At 37.2% G+C, this 25,923-nt stretch overlaps 1 protein-coding gene across 1 annotated transcript in view; it reads right to left on the minus strand.

Moving 5' to 3' along the window:
- Positions 1 to 25,923, minus strand: part of LOC134534528 (serine/arginine repetitive matrix protein 1-like) — a 55,220-nt gene that overhangs the window by 8,795 nt on the left and 20,502 nt on the right. The window contains exons 3-4 of the mRNA XM_063373011.1: positions 22,722 to 22,915; positions 21,128 to 22,625 (exon numbers count right to left, since the gene is read on the minus strand). Coding sequence (XP_063229081.1) covers positions 21,128 to 22,625; positions 22,722 to 22,915 — 1,692 coding nt within the window. The remainder of the gene's footprint in view (positions 1 to 21,127; positions 22,626 to 22,721; positions 22,916 to 25,923) is intronic.

Below are 25,923 nucleotides of genomic sequence, written 5' to 3' on the forward strand. Positions count from 1 at the left end.
CTCAAATTACCCTATCGCGTGTAAACAAGATCACTTCCGAAATATGCTTACTTTGTGTCTCAGTTACAAATAATTCTAATCTGGAATGGCCGCCTCGATTTCCTTTCCCAACACCGTCGTACCCAAAAAAAATTGCATAGACTGTAACGGGACTCGACCGTAAGTTTTTTTTACGTGATTTCATCGTTTAAAAGGGAAGTTTGGTGTTCGGCACATGGTCATAAGCTGTTCTTTCTTATCATATCTTGCAATTCTCATTGAATGGTTTCATCATATGCCTCGACATTGTAATATTTTCGCAATATTATTCGTAATTTCGTCTCATAATTATTTCATAAACGTTTTTGAAAATTTTCAAACGTTGTTTGGATAATTTCCTTCTTTTTTTTTTTTTTGCAAAAATAGATAAAAAAAATTTATTCATATTTGTTAACGCGTAGGTACAATATCTGCTCGCAAAGTAGATGAATCGCCAGTAATCAAACGTTTGAGGACGTGCCTATTACTCCTAATGAAATATTAAACCAGGTTTATAATTTATAAAGTTTCAAAATTTATCCCAATTTTCGTAAAACTGTACTTTTAGAAATGGCATCCCGATTTATAAGGCGTATTCACGTAAAAAAAATTAAAACGTTTGAGTGCTCTGTTTCTAATGGCGCATCCCGAGACAACCGTCAGGCAAGGGAACGTTACGCGCCGTGGGCTTCGACGGCCCTGTCAGGGCTGTACTGTATCTGTGTCAGTGAGGCGGGACGATAAGTGAGACGCTCGCTGGTGCTTCTAGCATGGTGTATTCTGAGGACTGGCGCGCAGTCTTCTCGTCGTGCATAGGACAGCTATGATGTTTGAGTAATGACTAGAGACCCGGAAATTTCGCGGATTCCTCTGGCCTCAGGATAGATTTCAAAGTTATAGGTGTGCTCGACCCATGTTTACTTTCCCATTGGTTGATTTCTTAGCGAGAACATTTTTATCCTTGTTATTTGGCACTACCTGATTCGCTTACTTCTCTCCTAGCTGGGCATCATTGGCTCACGGTCGTAGACGGGCGTGTCCAAATAACTGCGGTCCAATCATGAACACAGTGCGACAGTGTGGAGGTTTGCATTCTAGCTTGCGACTAAATGAATGCGCGAAAATTCCGTGGCTCTAGTAATGACTAGAGACCGGAAAAATTCGCGTATTCATTTCGCGATAGGCTAAAATACAAATAGTTATACCTCAGTGCTGCCTCTGCTATTGGCTCACAACTCACCTGGATGACGCTGGGACAATGAGAAAAACTCAACCAAAGCTTTATCGAATCACAGGCTGCTACGTTGGGACGTCTCACAAGACAGCAGCCAATGAGTGGGTGATATTTGACCGAGTGTACGTAGAACTATGGAGTTCATCCTGCAGGTCATTGAACCAGCGAATTTTTCCGGTCCCTAGTAATGACCATTACGTTTATAGCGGGTAATGAAATTAAAGGTGCAATGAAAGTAAACGGAGGGCTTTCAGTAATCCGTACCGGGAGTTCCGTGCCTTATAGGGATAAAATATAGGGGCAATAATCATGGTAGCTTCCTCACTCCGTCGGGAAAAATCGGATGACAAAGCTCTCGGTAAACAGCAGCACTTTCTGAAAGTCCGTTCCGCCTAATTCCTTAGTAAAACGCAAAAACTGATTCCTGGTGCTCAGAAAAAAATATATTTTAATCCATTATGTGTATATTTACTTATTTTAAATATTTATATATTATTTGAGTGCCTGCCAACAGTCATAGCCTTTAATAGTCAGGCACTTAAACTATCACATAAAGTACAAAGACAATCTCATACATGAAGTACAGAGACAGTCACAATAATGAACGTAGGATAACGCAAACATAAATTTATTTAAAGACAAAACACATGGCAAAGACATTAAAATAACCAAAACCTAGGAAACCGAAAAAAATTAGTACCATTAATTTAAATCTGTTTTAACTAATGAAATAAAATTAATAACTAAAATTACATTTTGTTGAAATTTTTTTTATTTTCAAAAATGATTCAGAACGGAACAGAAAAATTAGCAGTATCAATTTAAATTAATTTTAACTAATGAAATGAAATAAATAATTAAAATTAAATTTCATTGAAATTTTTAAAAATAATCCAGAACCTCTATCATTGCAAATATCGGTGCCAGGTTTGGGCAACACATTTATACTTTTTAACAATAATTCTAACACAAAATAATAATTATATGGGACGTATTCAGTAACTTCCCGCTTGTCCCACTTGGTGGTCTCTGTTCGTTGAACGAATTATGGAATTCGGTTGTGTCACTATGGCATTCTTAACTTCTTTGGCGTTACAACAGGAAATCAAGATTATCGTAACAGTTTTGGGGCTTGGACAGTCTTTTCTGCAGAGTTATGTGAAAATCTTTGTACATTAACATCAAAATAAATGCTAGTTGAAGAAATAGGCTTCAAACTCTGCTTTTCAGGAAAAAATATTTTTATTTATATTATTTAATATAACAATTATGTTTTATAAGAGTGCACAGAAAACACTTACTGAAAATATACACTCAGAGAGAAAAAAACATTTATGTACATGTAAACTCTAATAATTTCTTTAGGACTAGAACTAATGGCGTTTTTCTGAAGCGTAAAACTGAAGCAGTATGACGATATAGGAAGCTACACACCCGGCCATGGAGGCTATTAGAGGGTAGTCCAGCGTGAAGAACCCTGCGCAGCTGAAAGTGAGATCCCTGCAGCAGATGTAGTCGTAAAGGCCTTTGAGTTCCTTCTCCGTGGCTTCGCCTGCCTTTCTCTGAATTAAGGTCTTCTGGATGATGACTTTAGTGTTCCTCGCCTCCTTGCTAGCGGCACTGCATGACGCGATGATTGCTACAGCCTGGGTGACATACATAAACGCTGTTAAGTTTGAAGTTAGATAATCTGAAAAATCAACCCAGGTGTTTGACGGAGCGAGCCATTGATGAAAACCAAAAAACACAAAAAACGTAGTATTTATAAAAGACATCAAAATTATCAGCAGTGCCTGAGAGCCATAAGTAGAGTTAAAAAGGTGCATGACATCACACAGTTCGTCATAAATCGATGCTAGAGCAGTTACATTTCTATGAATATTTCTATTTATATGTGAATTGAATGCTTTGATTCGTTGTGTACTCCTTGTAAAAAGCCTGTTTGTTCCGTTAGACTGCATTGGGTCTGATTCTTTACCAATAAGGTAAACATTACACATTTTTATTCTATGTTTAATCACAAGCACCCAGTTTGTATAATTAATAGTCATTGTTAAAACAACGGCCTGAGCTATGTAGAGCCCGACTGTAAACACTGCTTTTAATATATATATGTTCCACAAATCTTCAAAAATATCATGAATAACTATAACAGCGAGGAAAACATATGCTAGCGGTATAAATTTTAATTTATTTTGCCATTCCTTGTAACATTCAAGTGGTCGACTCAGAAGATCCTTGTCGATATCAATTAATTTTCTCTTCAAATTCAGTCTTCGGAAAATGTTCAGGTGCATTCCCACAAGTCCAGTTAAGCTAGTTATAACTGCAAAACTCCAACCAATGAATCCAGATGTTAGAATTGTGAAACTTTTAACAATTTCAAAAGAAAACCAATAGAACCATATCATTTGACTCAATGGAATCATAACTGTGATGATTCCGGTATAAATAGCTGAAATTTTGGAAAGTTTAACAAAAATTACTTCATGGTCAGATTCCTGAGATGCTAAAAAATTAAATGTCTCAAGACCAAATAATCTTTTTAGTTTTAGAAGTGGATGGATGGCGTTGAGAAAACCAGCTGCAGTCGACTTCTGCATTTGTGTCTGAAACAGAATAGTTATCAAATTTGTGCATTTGTGTTTTTTATGTAATTAATATAATAACAATGTTTCAAGTACTCAATAAATTTATATATACCAGTAGGAGGAACGAAGGAGTTCTGGGACAAATGTAAACATTGCGTAATCAAAGATGGTGGCCCCCAGGAGACACCGTCTGCTGGGGGCCGCCATCTTGTCGGCCTGGAAATGTCTAAATATTGATTACGTAACCCTGACAACCAAACAGTGTCTGCTGGAGGCCGCCATTGTTATTGACATTCATCACCTTAGTTCCACCGTTCGTTGCCAGAGCGCGCCACTGTCACTTCGAAGGCAGGAGTTGTGTACAAAAAATGCTGGGTGGCTGGGGTTTGATCCAGGGGATGCAAGAACATCGAGCATCGAGGTTCGAAAGCAGACACCTTACCAACCAGACCACGAGACCAGTTGAGGAGTAGAGAAATAAATAAGGAATATATGCTTACGTTCTCCAAAGATAAAGTATGCTTAAAACAAATGCCGCCATACTAGTTATGTCTAAATCTCAAAAGATAAAGTATGCTTAAAACAAACGTAGTCATACTAGCTATGTAAAAAAACCACCTCGAGTATGCTTAAAACAAACACCGCCATACTAGCTTTGTTTAAAAAAACCACTCCGTGTATGCTTAAAACCAATGCCACCATACTGCTATGTTTATAAAAACCCCACCCCAAATATGCTAAAACAAATGCTGCCATACTGCTATGTCTAAAACAAACTCCCAGGGAGCGCCACATACTCACGCCGCCATCTTTAACATCACAGAGGAGAGCGTCATCCAGGTGTTGTCTGCTGAGACTCTACGCACACAATATACTTAAATATTTACCCTAATTTCTGTTCAGTTTAGACTTTTGAAATTGCTCTTTTAGTTCACTCTCCTGATTTGTGTTTCTTATATATATTTTTTTTGAGGCTGTGATATTTTCGGTGGTATTAATGTATTGTTTCTCTTGTATATATATTTTCAGTTATGGCGGTTACACCTGTTCTTATTTGCATAGATGTGTATTTTTAGTACAGCATCTGGAAAGGTACATGGTTGTATATGGGATGCAATTCATCCTGGCTATCTCTGTGGTTTTATGAAGTGTCTGGGTTTGCGTCTTGGGTTGGGCATCTTGTGGTCGTTTCGATGTAGGTTGCATATTTCTATATGTCTGTAGGGGTTGTTTGGTTTTTTCAGGTTGTCGATGATACATCTTGTTATTTATGTTTTTCTATTACTAATAACAATATCATGGTAATATTAACGAATATAAGCACATGTCTATGTGGGGGTAAAATTCAAGGAATACAGTTTTGCTTGTGTAAATTCTTCAGTTAATTCACTAATTATTTTTAGTATTCTCCTGACACTATATTTATTTTTTATTTTAATGTAAAGATATTTTATATAGTTATAATTTGTTATTTTATATGTCTGGAAATAAAAGGTTAGCACTAGTAGGTAGTACATAGTTTTGTGTCTGGTAGGCAAAGAGTATTCGTACACCACATGTACTTGGATACATGTTTACTTTCATGTAAATATTTTTTTTTCTTTACTCCTTGTCACTTGAAAGTCGTTGTCGGGCTTCGTCGTTCACGATATATGGTTTAAAGGCATGGGTGGAATATCTGATAGTTTGCAAGGCATTCTTGTTGTTTTGTATATTTTAATATATTATTTTATCCAGCATTACAGCTGGAAGCTTCTTGTGTTCGGAGGACGCTGCGTGTGTGTACTAACAATACTTATTTCCGTGTGCCCTCCGGCAGGTGAAAGTTACTGGTGACCTCACAAGGTCCGCCGAGGCGACTGTGGCAGTGTCTGAGAGGCAGATATAATTTTTGTGTTCTGGACCATCGTCGAAGCGATGCGGTGTTTGAGGCATGGAATTACTATGTCTGTTATTCTGTAAACAATTTTGGCTAAGTGGTTATTAATATATTATGACGTTAACAAAGAATTGACAGCTTATAAAGACATGGTAGAACATGTAAATCCAAGCCTACTTACGGCATAGAGGACATCGATGGATCCACTAGACTAAAGAAGAGTTATCTGCATTACGACAATAATTTTCATTGTCCTGAGCGTGATGGTATTAGCTCACCCGATCGTGACGAAGAACATAAATTGAAGGATGCTGAAGGCTTCGTGAAGACTGAAACTAATGGAAGTAACAACACCGTGAAAAGTGAGAATACATTCAAGCCGATATTCAGTAGATCCACCATACTTTGTAAAAATGATTGACTCCTAAAAAGTAAGTATGGAGACGATGAAGACACTTCGACATCAACGATATCGAATTCTTACGGTAATCTGGGTGAAGACGATGCCTTCTACGGTGATTGCTACAGTGACTCTGAAGCTTGTAGCGTGACCGAAGACTGTGCTGAAGCAGCTAAAGCAGGCAAGATCGAAGACTGTGATGGTGGCTTGAGACCAAAATGATGGAAACGACATAATAAAATAAATTATCCTGATCAAGCTTGTGATAATCACTGGCTCGATGACGAAAGTGACCTTGTGGTTGACGATAAAACGGAAGACATCAGAGATATTAATATTTATTATAAATGTGCAAGGAAGATGGTGGCAGAAGAGATTGATTATACCTCATGGGAAGATCCTAACATATTGGTTGACAGGCTAAGACTACTACATGGTTCGCTTTGTGCAGGAAAATATTCGAACATCAAAGAAATATCCTTCATACTCAAAAAACTGAGGGAAGCTGGCAACATACAATAATGGCTTAAATTAAATGTAAGTGTATAAACTTGAAGAAAATTTGATATTTGTTTTCAAGATGGTATCTACCATTTCTCGAAATCTTATTTCTAAATAAAACTTATAACTTAAAGGTGTAAAAAAGACACCACTGCCAGCCAAAATGTATACTAATAAAGACATGCAAATAAGCATGTCAAGTTCAATAAAAAGTAATTGAAATCAGTTGGAGCCAAATGAAGATGGAGCATTTTGAGCGGTTCGAGCTGATGGAGCATTTAGAGCGGTTCGAGCTGTTGGAGCATTTGGAGCCTTTTGGAGCATTTGGAGAATTTTGGAGCAGTTGGAGCATTTTGGAGTATTTGAGCCTTTTTTGGAGCTGTTGGAGCATTTGGAGCCTCTTGGAGCATTTGGAGCTGTTGGAGCATTTGGAGCATTTGGAGCATTTGAGCTTGGGAGCATTTGGAGCCGATTAGACTTGTATCCTTGTAACTTCATAGACATGTAGTTTCTTAGCCACACGGTCTTTTAGCCATGCAGTCTAGATCCTTTTATACTTGTAGCCTTGTAGCCTCATAGTCTCTTAGACTCTTAGCATTCTAGCCAAATATCATTGGCGCTGTTTAAACAAAGGCAGTTGGAGCCAATGACTGTAGGAGCCAATGACTTTTGGAGTCAAAAGACTGTTGGAGTCAATGACTGATGGAGCCAATGACTATTGTAGCCTTTGAATATTGGAGCCAATGACTGATGAAGCCAATGACTATTGGAGCCAATGAATATTGGAGCCAATGACTGATGGATCCAATGACTATTGGAGCAAATGAATATTGGATCCAATGACTTATGGAACTACAAACTGATAGATTCATAGACTGATGGAGACATTATATCCTAACTTAACATTGACGATCGCATCCTACCGAGTTGAATGTACGTTAGAATGTACCTCCTTTTCGTTAAATGAGCTTTCGTTTTGTAGAATGTGCTTCCTTTTTATTGATTGCGCGTAGTAAAATATGTAGTGACTGAATATTTACTAGTTAAAAACCTCTTGGTGTTACTAAAAAAATTTTCAAGGTCACTTGGTCCATTACTATGTATAAAAATGTCACGATAGTCTGATTGAATATAATTAACTAACGACGAAGAAGGTCATGCGGTCCAGAAATGACTAGCCTATACGTCTGATATTGTTTATGAGCTGGTCTCATGGTCCGGAGACACTTGGTATGTGTAAAGTGACCATCCTAAGATAAAACGATACATAAATTTTATAATGTAATCAAAATTGAAATATAAAATAACCCTTCATTTAATATAGTTTTCGTACAATCAAAAAAATATTAAGTTTTTTATGTCATGCAAACTATTATTTTTTTTATTAAATTTTAAAATTAATTGTACCAAATGGCCACTTTGCCCACATATGTCGGGTAAAACATTAACACAACTCATTATAATAAATATAAAACCAAGGTGTGTGTATACAATTTGTTAGCAAGTTCAGGAGATAGACTTAAAAAAAATTGTTTCAACATTATCTAAATAAAATAAAATTACGAACTAAAATCCCAACAAAACATCATTAAAAAAATCAATTGCATTTACACTATGTTAACAAACAGTGCTAAAGTTTTATGTGTCTTCAAATAAAATGTCTTGACTTTACTTAAACAAGAACCAATTAAAAATTAAAACCTAACCTATCAAACATAACTTTAACAGTTTAGCATCTACAGCCTTCACATAAAAAGTCACAATTTTTCTCTTCGCAGCAACCACACTCTTCGTGAGCCCAGCGGTGACATCCGGAACACCTAAACTACACTTCATTTGTTTTTGAGTTTGAATATGCTTCTTCACAATATAAGCAGTCAGCGTCATCGCTCTCACCTTCGTCCTCTTCGTTGAAAAGGCTTCGCCTACTTTTGGCAGGTTTTTTCATAATTTCAATTCTATTTTTGGGGGGGTTTGAGATTTGTAAATGTTTTGTTTTGACTTTTTTTGCTTGTTTTGGTTCTCTTTTTGTTATTTTGGCCTTCCCTAATAGACTTCTCCTCCAAAAGTTCTCTCTTGTATGGACTCGAAGTAAGAATCGCTGCTTTACCTTTCTTACGGTTAGTTTTGCGTTTGGTGATGTTGGATTTTAGCAAAGGTAATATATCTCTTGGAGATATTGCAAATGATGTGCTTGGTTCAGAACCCGTCACTGGACTCTTATATAGACATTTGCTAATGTTTTTGGACTTTCCACTCTTAGTTGATCCATCTTCACAGCCAGCTTCTACATCTTCACCTCCAGTAATTGTATCTTCACCGCCATAAACTTTGTATTCACCTCCAGCAGCTGTACCTTCACCAACATCAGCTGTATTGTCACCATCAGCAACTGTACATTCACCGTCAGTCATCGTACCTTCACTACCAGCAGCTGTATCAACTACACCACCCACTGTTACATCTTTTCCTTGAGCTATTTATTCACCGCCATCAGACATTGCATCATCGTTACTACCAACTTTTACAGGATTAACATTGGCTAATGGAATATCCATGTGTTCTGAAGCGAAAAAATCTGAGTCGGAAAATATGTTAGGGTCCAGCGGAACAATACCACATTTCCGAAATCCATTAATAGCTGTAGCTGGCAAAGCTACTCGTAAAAATGCTTCTCCTAGCAGCTTACTTACTTGGAACTGAGTACACGAAAACAACATACACACATTTCCATACACGTTAAACATTTATAGTGCAGATCAAAAGGATTAAGAGGTTCAATAGTTTCTTTTATCATTTAGGCATACATAAATAGAGCTAAGTATACAGTTCTGGCAAAGTTAACATACGGTCGGGTAAAATGGTCATGTAGTCAGGCAAAGTGGCCAGCCACCTGGCCACTTTTCCCTCTGAGACGTCATTTCAGAAAAACTAGCGGGGAAAAAAACCTACGACATCTTCTACAGTTATTAATATGTGGTTTTAAAGTATAAAACTTGCTCTTTTCGCTAGGCTATATTAAATAATTATGTCATTACTAAGCATTTACACATGACCAACAGTAATTATCACTTAACTTACATCAGAAATAATAAAAACCGTAAAACCTTAATAAATCAAGTAACTTTCCCTGCAAACAGGCCGGGTGCTCTCAGAACACTAATGACATCTCTTAAAAATGTTTCACATCCTCGCCACAAGACTTCAGCACTCACCAGCGGAGTAACAGCCGATGGCCACTTTGCCCACCCTGGCCACTTTACCCTGCTCTCCCATATATGTATGGATGGCTTTGTACATGAATGGCTTATAGGTTATTCAGGTTATAGAAAAATTAGACTTACATGTTAGGCTAATCGGCACTGTATTTAATTCGTTGGTCAGGTATATTGACTTGAGTTGTTTTTCGTAAAGTGAATGCTTAATAAACTCCGCGAAAGGTAATGGAAAACAGAATCTAAAATTTATTTAATATTTACTTACAACTGTCACCGGTCAAGAATCTAACCAAGGACAGGAAATGATCTAATCAATTTGTAAATTAATAATTGATTTTTTCGGTGAATTTTGGAATTTCTCCCGCATTTCTAGCTTAATAATTACAGAATTTAAAGATGGTGGTGAAATTTCAAGATGGCGGGCACCTCAGTAATAATAAATGATTAATGCACTGTAGCAGGTTAGAATAAAACTAGCATGATGGTAAGACGATTACACATACAAGATGGTGTCCTCCAGCAGACGAAAACAAAATGGTGGCAATGACCACTAGCAGGCGGTAGCTCATAGTAGTATGTACTGAACATAAAATGTCGGATACATGATGGTCGTCAAGGTCAAAGTCAAAGGTCAAGGTCAAATATCAATGTCAACGATCAAATTTCAATTTCAAGGTCAAAGTTCAATTCAAGGTCAAAGTTCAATTTCAAGGTCAAAGTTCAAGGTCAATGACAAAGTTCAATGCCAACAGTCGAGGTTAAAGGTATGGTGAACAGAAAATTATACTAACATGTCACCAGCACACTCTAGCAGACGAAAACAATATGACGGTATCCAGTGGATGAAGACAGGATGGCTGACTTGACATCATACAGTGGCGTCTCGTCAGGGCAAGCAAGGCAAGCAGTGCTTGCCCAGGCAGTTTCCAGACATTGTATTTTTTAAATAAATATTTTATTCAGAATAGTATTTTACTTTGGCTCGAACAGTTAGGTGTATGTATTTTTTACACTATCTTCTTGGGACCCAATACTGTGTGCTGTGCGCTATAAAAAAAGAACTCGTTGACACAAAAACATGCTGTTTTAGAAGCGTTGCTAGGTTTAGAAGCGCTGGTAGGACCGCTTTCAGCAGGAAAGCTGCCGCAGTAGTTTACTTTCGGAAGGGGGGTGGCATGGTACAAAGGTTCAAGGAGGGGATTGGCTGGAAAAATACGCGGTAGAAGCTACGAAGGTCTTTCTTGCCGAACTGGAGCGAACATGGCCGAAGCAGACTGTGGAATTTTTCCGCCGACTGCTTCGGCTATGTCCGCCACAGTTCGGCAGGGCAGGTGGCGATGTCGCGTTTCAGTCGGCGGTCGTCTCTCGGGGCGCGCGCATCTCTCCCGCGGGCTGTTGGCTGGCAGTGCGTGGGGGATTTGTGGGCGTACGATGATACTACACTCCCACTTAGTATATAAGTAATGTAGAGTAGGTATTTTACTATCAGAATAATGTAAGTCAATCATTATTTTTCAAAAATAATGTATTTAAAAAAAATGTCAATTTTTCTACCTGTGGAATAGTCAATGTTCAGTTAAGAAAACTACTTAAATAGCACCATTTTGTACCTTGAAATCCATATTTTCCCGGCGGAGGGCCCCCAACCCCCCCCCCCCCCAACCTCATCATGTTTTGGTGTGAACGGAGTTATTGCTTCCCCTCATGTAAACCTCACGCCTCGCCACTGACATCATACCAACTGACGATATATACCTTTGTATTGGTGGTAGGTCAGTCTGTAGGTAGCTTCTGTGAAGGAAGGATCTGATGTTTTATTTGCTCTTAGCAGTTTCTAACCAAGGACGGAAATCGATCTAATCAATCAGAATTCTAATAAGTTAATTTGTTGATGAATTTTGGAATTGTTTCATTAAAATCGGATAATAAATAAAGATTTTAAAGATGGCGACCATAACGATAATTGCAACATTAATAGGATCCAATATGGCTGTCGTAACGTAAAGTGTAAGGATGGCATCGTACTCAACCAAGAAGGCAGGATGTATCGAAACATGCAACATTTATATAATCCAAGATGGCGACCATAAAGATAAGTGCAACAGTGGTTTTTAAGTAATATTTTATTAAATGTTTATTAATCAATTCGATTAAATATTTTTTTTATGATTTTTAAAATTTTTCCCGATTTTCTAACATAAAAATTACAGATTTTCAAGATGGCGACCGTAACGGAAATTGCAACGGTGACGTCATAATCCTAGATGGCGGTCATGGTATCCTTATTCCTATAAATGGCTTATCGGAGGCTGTAGACATGGATGCTTAAGCCATTTTTAGGAATTTCGTGGTTTCTAATGCAAAACGACTTTTGAGGTTTTCGAAATCCTAATTTTCGAATTTTTGTGGAAGAAAACGAGAAATTTTTCCTCAAAACAGGAATTTTTGAGTCATTTTGAGTCATTTTTGGGGAATTTTGAGGAATTTTTGAGTCCAAGATGGCCGCCGTGACGTCACAATCCAAGATGGTGGCTCGGCTCCTGGCTCCACCGCCTGACGCCTGGCGCCGGAGGAACATTTACACACTACTAATAACAATAACCTTTGAATATTTGACTTTTAACTATATTTTTTTAAATTTAATTATAATAATTACTTCTTGATATAAATGTTTCCTTGTGTTTGCGGATTTATAGTATTTCCTGATGATAAGTAACATGTTCATAAATGCATAGGACTGGTTTATTAAAGGGAAGTTCTGGAAGATAGAATGACCTAGCATGTTTCGTTTATTTTACGATATTACATCAATTATCGCCCGCAACTATAGTCGGACCTGCAAGGCTGACGGCTGAGGTCATATAGACGCTGCCTCAGGAGCATTATGTTCTGGGTTTGAATATCAGGAAATATGTGGAGTTTTATGTCGGTCCCCATTACATTTCTAGTGAAGATACAAAACAGTTAGTAGGTACGATAAATTTATTGGTTGAAAATTAATGTCTGGCAACAAGATACCAGTTACTCTATGTTTGACAATATACATTTGAACCCGAAAATGCTTTAATATTTTTGTGGACTCACCAACTAACGAGCCTATGAATGAAGATTAATGGGAACGAGTTTGTTTCTGGTCATCAACTTAAACGTGAGGTGCATGACATTTAATTATCATAAAATCATAATTAATTTGTATTTGAGACGTACGCTTGTATCAGAAACGATATTTGGGAAGACAAAATTACAAGAACTCAAAAAAGAAAAAATAACATTACTAAAGATTGATGTGAAAGGGCATTATTCTTTGAAACAGAAATTTGTGACACATTTTCGACACTAGATTTAAAGATAGTTTGTTCATAATAATAAAATTTAGACAACCAGGATGTAAGGTTTCATTTCAGACTAAAATAGACTATAAGCAATACTTTGGCTCAAGCAGTATCTTCAGTCAAACACTGCACAATTTGATTTGCTATTTAAAAATACAGTGCTATTTTTTTCAGTACTTTATATAAATGTTTCTTTATGTTTGCATATTTATAGTATTTCCTGATGATAAGTAACATGTTCATAAATGCATAGGACTTCTGGATGATGACCCTGGTGTACCCCATCTCTTTGCTGGTGGCACTGCACGACGCGATTATTGCTACAGCCTGGACAGCGTTAGCCACAGCAGAGAGAATAAAATTAACAAACTTTAAAGACCCGATTCTATGGTTTTGATGCTGTAGAACCATGTGCCAAACTGTAGAACACAAAAAACTGTGATGTTCACAAAACTTCATCCTTTAATAGACAGTGCCTGAACACAATACGAAGCATTTATAACGTCAATGACATCGCAAATTTTACCAGAAAGTGATACTAAACGTGCAACAGTCCAGTTATTTGAGGCGAATCAACTACTAGAATTATTATTTACAGTTTTGGAGGAAAAAAAATTGTTATTTAGCAGGCATGCAACTTGAATTTCCCTCGAAAAATTATTGGAAAGAATTCTGTGACTTCAGAGGATAGCATAAAATTTTTAATTTTAAATCTCTGTATTATCAATAGAAACCAATGTACGTAGTTGACTGACATTGTTTATACAACATAACCAACTATGAATTAAGTAACGAGAAAAACAGAATACTCCTCAAAAAGGCGTACATGTAGGAAATGTTCAGAACACAAAATGCCGCTGCCATCAACCATATTAACATGAACAATTGTTTCTGCCACTTCTTGTAGCAATCATGTAGTTGTATCATGAGAAATCCATCAATCTCAATAAGAATTTGATTTATATTCCGCCTTTATTCTTTGTTTTGTTGCATGCCTACAAAGCGGTCAGACTATATATGACCACCACATTAAAAAATGATGAATTCAAAAGCATAGTCACCAAGTTTCAAAAACTCCAATATGTTATTCATTAATACTGTAAATATGATAATGATAGAATAAACAGTTACAATTTTTGGATATTTTCATTGACACGAATGTTTTAATACGTACTCGAGAAACTGATAGGTAACAAGTCTCATGGCCAAACAACTTTTTCGTGTTTACAAGTGGCTGGCTACCGTTACCAAAATCAGTTCCAGTTGATGTCTGTAACGGAATCTGCAAACAGAAAATAATTAAAATTTATTACACTAGAATTTACGTCTCAATATTGTTTAAAAATATGTATAGTGAAGATCAGATGAAACAGAGTAAACTTAAAACCTTATTCTTAGGAAATTATTTTTAATTGCAGTGAAAATTATCAAAATTATTGCACCGAGCTTAATTATCTGTACAAACTTCAAGATCTTACTTGAGTTAGAGATACGAGTATTTATACGAGTTCATGTGTTGTATAAATATACATTTATAAAACTATTGTGCCATTTGTAACAAACAATCCTTTTTTCAAACATAGTTTAAATAATAGGTTTTTTTTTTTCAAATTCATGACTTAGCAGCAGAGCTCCAAAAAAAACAACAAGCTGTAAAAGTATACTGTGGCGGCCAATAAGATTTCGAGTGTCAACTCGTTTCATAAACTGGTTTTGTCGTAGTTCATCCACATTTTCTGTTTCACCATTGTGTTTTGAGCGCCAAACGAATTTAGGAACCTTGGGATGAGCCTAAATGAAGGTTCATAATAATGATCTTGGCTGTATATAGCGCGAGCAGCCATGTGCAGAAATTGTATGGACATTATGCTGGTTAATAGTCAATTTAAATTTTTATATTAGCGAGTGATTAATAACATCTTAGATCATGTATTAATGTAAGAAAAATTCTCCTATCCTAGTGTTGCTACCACTTTTCACGTGAAATACCAACATTTTAAGTGTTTAAAATACTCGTTATTTTAGTTTAATTTTTATCAGGGATGTTTATTTTTGCAGGAGTACTTTTATGTTGAAAAAATATAACCAAGCCTATTTATATTTATAATAATTTTGTTTGTAATAGTTTTAAATACGGGTTTGTATTTTTTTTAAGTTATTAAAAATCAACAGTGACCGCGTGGCAACCTTATCAACTGTTTGATTGTCTTGTAACAAACTGTAAGTTTAAAATTATTCCAGCCCAAAATTATAAATCCACGTAACATTAATTATACGTTCTTGCCACCTCTTGCAGCTGACTAGAAATTGTGAACTTCGCTACACTCGAGCGAAGATCGTGTAGTCCCAACATGTGTTGGTGCCACGTTATGAGGAATTATATCTCAATCATTCTTGGTCTAATATCATTAGAACGCTGATCTAAGTGAATAATGGTGCAAACAGGCATATTTCGAGAGAGAGATAATTCATTACATTTTGTAGGCTACTCTCGCTCTACGGTTCGGTCAGCTATGCGTGAGGGTCTAAACTGAAAGTGTGTTGTCCGCATGTGAAACGGAACACGTTCTAAAATAAAGCTTTACATCCACATAGCTTTACATCCACATAGATTTACATACACATAGTTTTACATCCACATAGCTTTACATCCACATAGCTTTACATCCACATAGCTTTACATCCACATAGCTTTACATCCACATAGCTTTAAATCCACATAGTTTTACATCCACATAGTTTTACATACACATAGTTGTAAGTATAAATGTACCTAATACAACGAAAACACCAAAGATTATTTAATCATCAAACCAACTGCCTACCAACTCAAAGTGCTTAAATTATGAGTCAGTCGACATATGTTCAGACTCAATGTTTAAAGAGATCGAAGCCTCATCATGTTGGTCTATGGGCACAAAAAACTTTATCAACTGAGCTATAGGCCTACGTAACCATTCTGTTATTTAAGGGTCATTTAACTGTGAGATATTTTAGGCTAAATATTTATTTCTACAATTCAAATATCAAATACTCTATCCTGGTAAATTGTTTATGCGATGATTCAAAATACCTATATTTTAATATAGTGGAATTATGTTGAAGATCATATTGATTCTGCAATATGAACAATGTCATGTCCGTAGCGGTTATGACGACCATACTAAAATATATGTTTGTGGGTAATTAAACCAAGCTCAATAAAACCAACAAATTACACCACATCAATCATTCAGTACTACAAACAATATATTTGATCAGGAATTTCTTCATTAAAAATATGACACGTTTTTAAGCTTAATATAAAAAAAATTTTGCGTGCGAGCATGTCTGTAATCTGTGTAAGTTGCCTGTAATTACACAGTAAGCCATTAGCTTGCAAAAAAGAATTCCAAAAAGAATTTCATTTATTTCATACAATTAACTTATTAATAAATTACGAAGTAGTTTTCTTGTGTTTTTAAGGTATATGAATGACCAAGCACCAGAATAATTAATAACTTACCATGTTGCTAGTAAGAGTTCTTCTTGAAATAGTCTGTAGGGTACGGCTGCGTCGGTAATACTAAATTCTGGCTTGCTGAAATCGATTGTGTACTCATTATCGATCTGCACTGTAGCACTCTATAAGATTAACACATTGATCGCTAAACCTGTAGTTTGTTTGTTGAATTCATATTCTTGGTTTTCATAAACCAGTCATTGCGGCATGTACTTTCATTATCAAGTAATTGAATAGATTTTATAATGTGACAGTAAAAAAAGCTACGTATTTAGAAGTACTTCCCAATTGACTAAGAAAAACAATTTTGCTTACCTAATAGTATGTATGGTATAGTTTTTTTCAGAAACGTAAAGAATAACAAAAACTAATTGTAAAAGCATCTAAATCAGAACTCGAAATAAATTCAAATTTAAGAGTATCACAATTCATAATATTTATTGTTGCGTTTACATTTTTACTGGTTATCTCTTAAATATATATAATGCATTCTAAATGAGACTTTTAAATTAGTTGTTACTGTTGTGTACATAATGGAATTGTTTGTCTATTATAAATAATCAATCATAAATTTAGTTTATAAAGAAGATAAATTTTTAGGGATGAATAAACGGCGGCAAATAATGCTACGTAAAAATAGGTTATGAGGAAAAATTTTGAGACAATGGTTTTGTGCACAAGATATTCTAAAAAGTTAAATTCTGTGTAAAAATATGTAAGATTTTTTTTTTAAATATCACATGGTTGTTTCTTTCAAGGAGTTGCCGGAAGTAAAACGAGGGACTCTCGTATCTCTAAAATAACTAAAACTTGATGAAATGAATAAAGGTTTTCCACAAAACCATTACAATATATACCCCCCACTAATTAGAGTAAAATTTTCTTAAAATTTAAGACCCTTTTATAAAAAAAAGTTTAGTGAGATAGCCTACATAACAAGCTGCTGCAATGTCTCTCTTTGGTAGAATTATTGGCAAGTACTAATTTTATACATTTTGGCAAGCTATATATTTGAAGTTGGGAATGTATTAAATGTTTGTGTGATATATATATATATATATATCTTTATATATATATTTCTTGTGTGCGTGTGTATGTCACTGAACTCCTCCTAGACGGCTGGACCGATTTTGATGAAATTTTGTGTGTGAGTTCACGGGGATTCGAGGATGGTTTAGATTCACAATTGGATATTTTATCTCGATTCTGAGTTAAGAAAAACTAAAAAAAAAAACACGCTTTAAAAGCAAAAATTGCAACGCATTATTAGAAGCCATTAAGTTTTGCTATTGTAAGGAACTAAGTAGAGAGTAAGAAAAAAATAAAGATCCTGACAGTTTATAGCGTCGCCATATTTGTTTCAATTTTCAGTACCCTTTTTGTATATTACAATTTAAATTGCAGAAAAAAAATCATGTTTCATAGCCACACAAATAGTGAGGATGGTTTAGATTCACAATTGGATATTTTATCTCGATTCTGAGTTAATAAAAACTAAAAAAACACGCTTTAAAAGCAAAAATTGCAACGCATTATTAGAAGCCATTAAGTTTTGCTATTGTAAGGAACTAAGTAGAGAGTAAGAAAAAAATAAAGATCCTGACTGTTTGCAGTGTCGCCATATTTGTTTCAATTTTCAATACCCTTTTTGTATATTACAATTTAAATTGCAGAAAAAAATCATGTTTCATAGCCACACAAATAGTGAGTGTGTGTCATTTCTCTATGTCCACGAGGTCTCGCCGCGTCAATTTTCTCCTTGGAGCGAACCCGTCCGCTTAATTAAATAAACAGCTTTTATCGTTGAATGATTTCATGATTTATTTAATGAAAATATGCTCTCATAAAAAAGTTAGTTGGATAGACATTCAATAGGTGTCTTTCTTTCACTCTCTCTCTCACTCTGAAATGTATGTAGCTTGCTCGCGGGTCAGTAATGCAGACAATCTTTACATTCTAGCTCGAGACGGAAAAAACAGTAAATGTGGTCTACAAAGACATTTTATGAAGTGTCTTCCCGTCATTACATTTGAAAGTAGAAACACTTTTACTCAAAATTTAGGTAGTAACATATTTTTATTGCAAAGACTGAAATAGAGGTGAGAAAAATTATCATTTGTGAACATAAGAAAACTACTACAACTGTATCAACTGTTATGTTATAATGTTTAAATTTCTAAATGGTGCAAGATAATACAAAATTCCACGCGGAAAAAGTCGTGGGCAGCAGATACGTATAGTTATAGGTGTGGGGCTATGCATGCTGATTTTTCATATACTGCATGGATGCGAACATGTAAGAATAATCTATCTATCTTACTATAATAAAACTACTTTTTCTGTCTGTCTGTTTGTACGCGATTTTGATGAAATTTTGTGTGTGAGTTCACGGGGATTCGAGGATGGTTTAGATTCACAATTGGATATTTTATCTCGATTCTGAGTTAAGAAAAACTAAAAATACACGCTTTAAAAGCAAAAAAAACTAAGCATTGTTGAAAATTAGCCTCCATGGCAACGGGCTTTTGCATTGTTGTTGCCTTCTGCGTAACCATGGGAAAGGTTTTTGGTAACGGCAGTGGCGTGCCCAAGAGGAGGGGTATGTATAATGAGAAGATACAAAATGTCCAGCGTAGAAATACTTACCGCCATATCCATATCTCACAAAAAGTACATTTGGGCAGGACAATGTCTGTCGGGTCCGCTAGAAAGATATATAGAGAGATAGAGATATAAATAGAAAGATAGAGAGAGTTATAGAGATATACATAGAGGGATAGAGAATTAGAGAGATTAAGAGAGATGCTTAGTATACGTTTAAAAAATTACAAAAAAAAATTGATTGAGGCATTGCAACGCATGCCGGGCATTATCTAGTATATATATATATATATATATATATATATATATATATATTTAAACTTTATCTCAGAAGTAAACCGGTAGAACACTCGCATTGCTCATTATACATGAAGGGCGCAAAAAATCATTTCGTAGTGCTACTCTGTGACCTACTGTACAATAAACCTGTTTCAACTATTTAATAATTTTGTATTTATATATTCTGTGACAAAACGAGCCACAGCGGTAAAATTAAAACTGTTTATGTACATTGAAACACAACATTATGTTGGTAAATATTTTTATTTCTTAATGTGTATGAACTTTCAGGGAGTACATTTCTATGAACTACGTCACTCTATGCACGCTAGAGATGCCATTTAACAACAGGAGTCCGCATTCTATAGGCAGTATTTAAATGATGTTTTTTTAACAGTAACGCTTATTTTGATGTTTTATTGATTTCAACTATTTTTATTTTAAATTGGTGCCTACTTCATAAAAAGGTTATTCCCAAGTTTTAAAAAATGAAAGAAAGTTGGCATTACAATGATAAGAGTACATATTCTCCATACTAACTTCTAATAGTCTTGGTGGGGTGTTGGTATTACGCGTGCCTGATAACCTGAAGAAACATCTGTGAAACTTCGTCCCTGATATAATATTTTTTAAAGTTTGTAATTACATTATGAACAATTGTACTATATATTAATGTTTAGTCAGTTCACCTAGGTTAAAGTTTGTTTGCAGGAAGTATTTACATACTTATTTAAGTCATTTAAGTAAAAGCAAATATACTAACATATGCTTAAAGTTATTATTTGAGTTTTAAAATGTCTCAGGTTAATATTTTAGAGTTGCCATAGAAGTATAAATTATAACGTGTGCAAGAACTTTATAGTAATTTTAATTAATTTTAAATGGTCAGTCATCAGTCTATAAGTAAACTATCCAATCTACAGAGGTGGCAGTAGGAAGTAAAAGAAAACTAAATAGTAATGTGTGTCACTAGTGTCCCACTACAATGGCACATACCGAGCACGTTTCTATTTTTTTTCCGTCTTACATGCCACACTAAAAAAAAATTATATTGATAAAAACATTCACTAACACGCTATAAGATAAAAAATCTTTATGAAAAAAAAGGTACGATGAATTATCTAAAAAAAGGGGCATACGGAATCCGAAACAGCGCAACAAATACACTGTTTGAAATTATAGTAAATTTACGGACTTTCGACTAAGAATTTAACTCTAATAATCGAAGAGTTCTTAATAATTTCAAAATAACTGAATCTTCGTAGAACTACGCATATTTTGACTTCCCCGTTGTAAATTTCGTTATAAATAAAGGTTAGACACATAAGGGGACAAAAAGGAATTCTTAATGAAGACTTAACCAGTTTTCGAATGTTTTACTACTATACCAAGAATATTCTTCCAGATTCGTTATCAAAGTATGTTGACTCAAGTGTCCGTAAGATAATGTGGATAGCAATAAATTAACGAAGATCCCTGGATAATTACATCATCGTCAATTAAAGCTAGTGAGACGCAGCGAGAGATTCCGTTCATAACTGGGCTATTACGTGTTTTTTGGATTGGCGAGACGGCTCGAGACTGCTCTGGACAATGTTGACCCTGGGCTCAGGGCTGCTCTGGACAATGTCGACCCTGGGCTCAGGGCTGCTCTGGACAATGTCGACCCTGGGCTCAGGGCTGCTCTGGACAGTGTCGACCCTAGGCTCAGGGCTGCTCTGGACTGTGTCAACCATGGCCTTGGGGCTGCTCTGGACAATGTTGACCCTGGGCTCAGGGCTGCTCTGGACAGTGTCGATCCTGGGCTCAGGGCTGCTCTGGACTGTGTCAACCCTGGCCTTGGGGCTGCTCTGGACAATGTTAAACCTGGGCTCAGGGCTGCTCTGGACAGTGTCGATCCTGGGCTCAGGGCTGCTCTGGACTGTGTCAACCCTGGCCTTGGGGCTTCTCTGGACAATGTTGACCCTGGGATCAGGGCTGCTCTGGACAATGTCGACCCTAGGCTCAGGGCTGCTCTGGACTGTGTCAACCCTGGCCTTGGGGCTGCTCTGGACAATGTCGACCCTGGGCTCAGGGCTGCTCTGGACAATGTTGACCCTGGGCTCAGGGCTGCTCTGGACAGTGTCGACCCTAGGCTCAGGGCTGCTCTGGACTGTGTCAACCCTGGCCTTCGGACTGCTCTGGACAATGTCGACCCTGGGCTCGAGACTGCTCTGGACAGTGTCGACCCTGGGCTCAGGACTGCTCTGGACAGTGTCAACCCTGGCCTTGGGGCTGCTCTGGACAATGTCGACCCTGGGCTCAGGGCTGCTCTGGACTGTGTCAACCCTGGCCTTGGGGCTGCTCTGGACAATGTCGACCCTGGGCTCGAGACTGCTCTGGACAGTGTCGACCCTGGGCTCAGGGCTGCTCTGGACAGTGTCAACCCTGGCCTTGGGGCTGCTCTGGACAATGTCGACCCTGGGCTCAGGGCTGCTCTGGACAGTGTCGACCCTAGGCTCAGGGCTGCTCTGGACAATGTTGACCCTGGGCTCAGGGCTGCTCTGGACAGTGTCGACCCTAGGCTCAGGGCTACTCTGGACTGTGTCAACCCTGGCCTTGGGGCTGCTCTGGACAATGTCGACCCTGGGCTCGAGACTGCTCTGGACAGTGTCGACCCTGGGCTCAGGGCTGCTCTGGACAGTGTCGACCCTAGGCTCAGGGCTGCTCTGGACTGTGTCAACCCTGGCCTTGGGGCTGCTCTGGACAATGTTGACCCTGGGCTCAGGGCTGCTCTGGACAGTGTCGACCCTAGGCTCAGGGCTGCTCTGGACTGTGTCAACCCTGGCCTTGGGGCTGCTCTGGACAATGTCGACCCTGGGCTCGAGACTGCTCTGGACAGTGTCGACCCTGGGCTCAGGGCTGCTCTGGACTGTGTCAACCCTGGCCTTGGGGCTGCTCTGGACAATGTCGACCCTGGGCTCAGGGCTGCTCTGGACAATGTTGACCCTGGGCTCAGGGCTGCTCTGGACAGTGTCGACCCTGGGCTCAGGGCTGTTTTGGACTGTGTCAACCCTGGCCTTGGGCTGCTCTGGACAATGTCGACCCTGGGCTCAGGGCTGCTCTGGACAATGTTGACCCTGGGCTCAGGGCTGCTCTGGACAGTCGACTCTGGGCTCAGGGCTGCTCTGGACTGTGTCAACCCTGGCCTTGGGGCTGCTCTGGACAATGTCGACCCTGGGCTCAGGGCTGCTCTGGACAATGTTGACCCTGGGCTCAGGGCTGCTCTGGACAGTGTCGACCCTAAGCTCAGGGCTGCTCTGGACTGTGTCGACCCTGGCCTTGGGGCTGCTCTGGACAATGTCGACCCTGGGCTCGGGGCTGCAGTGGGCAGAAACCTCTAACAGTGGGTCCCAACCCCCTTCCTTATTTCCAGATGTACTGCCCTTGCATCCCTCCCCTTCTCTGCTCGGTGCATGTTACGAACACGCTCAAAAGTGTTACGTGAAATATTAATGCGCGCAGCATAACGCACACATCAAAATCACAGGGACTTTGTGTTGGTGCAAGGGGGGATGAGGGAAATAGGGTGTGTGCAGAAGTGGGAGGAGGTAGAAGAGAACTTACGCCCGCTCGAGTCCCGATGTCTGCGTCATTAAGCACACATTGGCGCCCATTTTTTTTTCGCCATGCATCGTCCGTTACGACACGTGACCTCGCTCTGTAACAACCAGAGCACTCTGTCGCTAGCCATTGTCATCACTGCTGGCTTCCCAATGTTTTAATTAGTTTCCTCTTTGGTCCATTTCAAACTCGTTGCTATTTATCTTTGTGTGCTTTAATCTTGAATAATCATTATTATGAAATTATAGTCATCTGTATTCTTGTAACACGTAATATAAAATATAATGTACCATTATATGTGTATACAGTATGTTTGGTAACTTGACTGAAATATTTTGTAAGGTTATGCTTTACTGAATTTAACATTGCATTTGCATTTGCCGATTGCAGCCTAGATTAGTTCATAAGAGTAATATCATTCAAGAAAAATCATTTAAATTTTTTTTTTGCTGTTTTACATAAGTAACTATTCTAAATATTATTTCCAAATGTGAATTGGGTGGAGTTAGGAAATGTTGGGAGACAGCATGCTGTGATGTAGTTGAAGTCACTTTTAAACCTCATTATCGCCCAAAACATTGTGCAAATGGTGCTTTATAACGAGTGATGATGTTTATTACGTATAAATCAGAATTTCCATTTCCACAGTGTAAACAATAAAATTCAGCCAATGTTTTGGGCGTCTAGCCAATATGGCGCGACAATTAACTAAAGAAAAAAAGGCTTTATCATCTTGCTATGCAATCACGCATACATGGCTGATGTTAATAATAAGGTAGTTAGGGACCCCTGGATTATTAAGTCTTCATTTAGTTGTAATATATTAACGTTAACGTAGAAAATATTACGTTTGTATTATAATACATTAATTTCCATGGAGCATTACAACGCATAGTAATAACTATACAACTTTTTTATTACTATGTGTGTTAAGAGACATAGAGATAGCATTTCTACCTCCATGCTAACAACCGCCAAAATGTTAAAATAGCTGCTGATCTTTAAACGGAAAACATTTTCATCAAACATAGCTAAGGTTTTATCCTTATTAAAACAGGCTTCAAATAAAAAAACTAACTAAATCGGCCTTTTAGTATGGGAGCTACGATGCTACAGACAGACAGGCAGGCTTCAAACTTATGACACCACTTTTTTGCGTCGGGGGTTAAAAATGAATTTTACCGAAAAAGGTGCGTTTAATGGTACTCACGTGCCCACGACAAAAATTTACGCTTCCTTTTTACAAGCTTGTAGCACATAAAAAATGTGAGCGAGACATTCAGTACTCGCCAGTGATATGTAAACATGTAACCTCGGTAACGAGCAAATTTATGTGTTGTCACATCTCGTTCATATTGCCAGCAAACTTATATTTCAAACATGGACACGAAAGTTAAAGGAGAATTCTTTAAAATAATGCCGAGCGTGATAAACGTACCTACTGAACAATAAAATATTCACTTTTAAATTACATACCAATTTGTCTATAAGCGAATCACACAATTACTTTCTGCGTCCGCCACTATAATTCACTACCTGAATCGTAAACGTTGCTTGCCATCATCATGCACAGATAGCAGCATGGCTCCGATAAAAGACGTGAAAAAACACTAAACCCCGTCTTTGGAGCTGATTTTCGACAAGGAATTTTATTAAAATACAGACCATCGTGTTGAATTTCACTAAACATTTAAAACTATAAAGTTTACGCATGCGTTAGAGGTTATACTTCTGTGGCATTATTGAGAAGTAACCTGAAAAATTTTACAACACATATTATAAAACAGAGCATATGTTGTTTTTTTTTTGCTTAAACTACTGAAATAAATCTGTAAATAATTACCTCAAACCAATTTTAACTTCATTCAACAATATAATTTTATATTATAATATGTTATTAAAAAAGAAAAACATTCATGTAGCTATACTTCAACCCCCGTCACTTGAGGTTTACAAGTGGACGCTCTACCACTACGCTACCGAACCCGTTGATACATTTCAAGGAGAATATGTACTACAACAATTGTAATGCCATTTTTATGAGGTTTTTTAAATTTTAATATTACTTTTTACCGGGACTATTTAAGTTTACCAAATGTATTCCGGGGGTTTTTCACTACCATAAACTTTCATTTGGCGCACACCCACCAATTCGATGGTATGTCCCCTAATGTTTATGAAAGTGACTGTAAAAGGGTTTATCATGCTACACGTGGGTCCGCCATCTTTGTGTTATTTTTCCTGTTCATCGACTTCCGTTCCATTTTCACGAAATTTTTCTTACCCAAATGCCGTATATCGAGAGCAAAACGTTTACACATAAAAAATTCCACTAAATTTTAAACAGGCTTTTTAATGTTGCATCCAAACAATAGTTACTCAAAAAAATATTACTGTTGGTTTGGTCTTGTGCACGAGTCGGAAGCTTAAGGCTCGGTCTCATAGCAGAAATGCAATGGGAAAAAGTGTTCATTTTGCTGCACTCTTAGCACAGCTTAGAAACATCAGAAAGCATAAAATTAATTATCTACAGCAAGTAGACATGGTTGACATTGGCTGCATAGTAAAAGTTAGCGGCTTAACTGTTTTTAATAAGTTTTAAAAAATATTATATTTGTTCATTTTTTAATTATCAAAAATCGGTTTTATTTTACAATACAGCTATAGGAAATTTTACGACGATATTGAATATATATACATTTGTGTACATTCGATAGATGGTTTGCTTATAAACAGTATTTCAAATATTTATATTTTGTTCCGGC

This window comes from Bacillus rossius, chromosome 7, assembly GCF_032445375.1.
Source record: "Bacillus rossius redtenbacheri isolate Brsri chromosome 7, Brsri_v3, whole genome shotgun sequence".
NCBI classification, from domain to species: Eukaryota; Metazoa; Arthropoda; class Insecta; order Phasmatodea; family Bacillidae; genus Bacillus; species Bacillus rossius.